The 2972-nt window shown below is 42.4% G+C and overlaps 1 protein-coding gene across 1 annotated transcript; it reads left to right on the top strand.

Annotated features, from left to right (window-relative positions):
- The first annotated feature begins 284 nt into the window (after positions 1 to 284).
- On the top strand, positions 285 to 2069 carry LOC101889608 (uncharacterized). Its single transcript, XM_005190073.2, has one exon. It carries the CDS (start codon positions 285 to 287, stop codon positions 2067 to 2069), a length of 1785 nt encoding a protein of 594 aa, XP_005190130.2.
- Positions 2070 to 2972: the final 903 nt, after the last annotated feature.

Raw genomic sequence — 2972 nt, 5'->3', positions numbered from 1 at the left:
CCTTCGTCCTTTGAAAATTCTACTTTAATGCGATTTAATAATTTTTCCTCTTTTCCCCCTCTCTCTTCTACGTTTCTTTCAGCCATCCCAGGGGCGTTACCCGTGTTTATGTCTCAGTTTATGGACTTCCGATAATTAATCGTCTGGTCACATAATGCCATATTAATTACCTGTACTCCCTCCACCCCGCCGTTCCATAATTAATTATTTTTCAAATCCGTATCCGAAAACCCACCAAATATTTAGAATGATTGCAATCAATACGAAATCAATCGTTCGTCATAATGCAACAGCGTCAGATAGAAATTTCCCTATTAACGGTATTATTTATTCATGTCCTGGCCGTGTCCTTGGAGGTGGAAAATTTGGAAAATTTTGATTTGAAAATATTTCTACAACAAATCTATGCTGAGAAGGAGTTTGAAACGTTGTTGGTCATTGCCGATCGAGAGAGTTTCAAGGTAAATCGAGTGTGGTGGAAGGTGGTGCAGGAGATACCATTACCCAAGGTCCTGGTGACATATGGAGCGGCATATGAATTTGTCAGAAGCTTTAATTCGGAAATTTTTGTGATTTTCCTATTCAAGGGCGAATTGAAGGAGCAGTTAATGGCCACTGGGGCGGAGGTGTTGAATTTTATGAGGCAAACAAGGATATTGGTGCTGGTGGAGGAGGGGGACCGGGGGTTTCAGCTGGAGCTCTTAAAACTCTGTGAGTTATATAAAATGACAAATGTCCTGCTGAAAGGTGTGGCGGCCAAAAATGAGACCATCCAACAGCTGAAACCCTATCCCCGCTATCAATGGTCCCAGTGGAGGGGTCCACCCTACTACCCCCAACATTGGCGGAATTTGGAGAATAAAACGGTGATTTATTTCACCGATACCACCATGACCCTGTCCTTTCCCTACGAAGATGGTCAGGGTGGGGTTCGTCTCAATGGCTATATTGCCCGGCTGGTGTTGCTGTTCGGTGAGGTGTTTCATGGCCACATGCAGATGTATGCCTCTCATGAGGTGGCGGCCCGTACCTCCCTGACTCAGGTCAATCAAATGGCCGAGGATAATCTCATCGATATACCCATGACCCTGTCACATTACAACGATGGCAAATGGCTATATAAATCGGCGGTCTATGATTTCCTGGAAGGCCTCGTAATGATACCCACCGCCCAAGCGCTTAGCACCACCGAGGTCTATGGGGTTCTGCTGAATCGTTACTTCTTTGGATGTGTCCTCATTTGTACGTTACTCTTTGCCCTGTTCCAGAGTCTGGTGGACTACTGTTTGGACCACAGCTTCCAGGCCGTGGATCTGGTGCTAAACTATCGGTTCTTTTCGGGAATTTTGGGCCAATCCTTTACGCCCAAGGATTCGCCATGGCGTAGCCTGAAACTGTTGTATTTTTTGGTCTTTGTGGCGGGTCTGAATATTAGCACCCAATTTTCGGCCACCATGAATACCCTGATCACCAGTCCACCCAATCATGCCCAGATCCAATCCTTTGAAGATTTGAAACATTCCTCCCTGAAGATTCTGGCCATCACCAGCGACATTGAGGCCATAGAGGATGCCGCGGATGCCATAAGGGATTCTCTACTCCTCACGGACAGCATTGCCTTCTACGAAGAGAATCGCAACAATTTCAATACCTCAATGGGATATTTCCTGGTCTCCCTATCCTGGAAGGTTCTGCGCCGCAAACAGCAATATTTCTCCCACAACATTTTCAATGTCTATCCGAAAATGACCCTCTTTCGAATGCCCTGTGCTCTGCAACTGCAAAAACACTCGCAGTACAAGGAACCCCTGGATCATCTCATTAATCGGGTCCATGAAGTGGGTCTACCGGCCTATTGGTATGCCAATACCTTTGGAGATATGCTAAGGACCAAAAGAGTCACAATTAGTAGCCCTCCCGTGTCGGCTGAGGCCCGGGCATTTGAGGTGAAGGATTTGTTTTGGGCCTGGATAATTGTGGTAGGTGGAGAGGTCCTGGGCAGTGTGGTATTTTTTGCGGAATTGTTATTTTATCGTTTACATAAGAAAACATCCATAGATTTGAAATAAATAAAAAATATTCAAAATAAAATTTTGAAAATTAAAAAAAATATTTTTTAATTTTTTTGAAGGTCTAGCTGGGCTTTAAATTGGGGTTTTGATAGGAATTTTTTCAAGGCTATAATCGTAAATTTTTATGTAATTTTTTGGAAGACTATTCAGGCCATAGTTACGGATTATAAAAGGATTTTATTTTCCAGGACAATCCAGGCCACATTTGCTAAGGAATTTCTTCAAGGACCTTCTAAGCATTTAAGAAGACTTGGACCATCGGGCTATAAACGTGGACCATCCAGGCTATAAACGTGGATTTTAAAAGGAATTGTTTTCAAGGACCATCCAGGCTATAAACGTGGATTTTTAAAGGAATTGTTTTCAAGGACCATCCAGGCTATAAACGTGGATTTTAAAAGGAATTGTCTTCAAGGACCATCCAGGCTATAAACGTGGATTTTTAAAGGAATTGTTTCCCGGGAAAATCCAGGCTTAAACGAGGATTTTTAAAGGAATTCTTTTCAAGGACCATCCAGGCTATAAACGTGGATTTTTAAAGGAATTCTTTTCAAGGACCATCCAGGCCATAACTACGGATTTTTAAAGGAATTCTTTTCAAGGACCATCCAGGCTATAAACGTGGATTTTTAAAGGAATTCTTTTCAAGGACCATCCAGGCTATAAACGTGGATTTTTAAAGGAATTCTTTTCAAGGACCATCCAGGCCATAACTACGGATTTTTAAAGGAATTTTTTTCAAGGACCATCCAGGCTATAAACGTGGATTTTTAAAGGAATTCTTTTCAAGGACCATCCAGGCTATAAACGTGGATTTTTAAAGGAATTCTTTTCAAGGACCATCCAGGCTATAAACGTGGATTTTTAAAGGAATTCTTTTCAAGGACCATCCAGGCTATA

The sequence above is a fragment of the Musca domestica genome, unplaced genomic scaffold (genome assembly GCF_030504385.1).
Source record: "Musca domestica strain aabys unplaced genomic scaffold, Musca_domestica.polishedcontigs.V.1.1 1, whole genome shotgun sequence".
NCBI lineage: Eukaryota > Metazoa > Arthropoda > Insecta > Diptera > Muscidae > Musca > Musca domestica.
Note: the sequence above shows the minus strand (reverse complement) of the source record. Positions and strands in the feature narration are given on the sequence as shown.

What these genes read in the sequence shown, in the direction of transcription:
- LOC101889608 (XM_005190073.2), top strand. Translation starts at nt 285, where the DNA reads ATGCAACAGCGTCAGATAGAAATTTCCCTATTAACGGTATTATTTATT.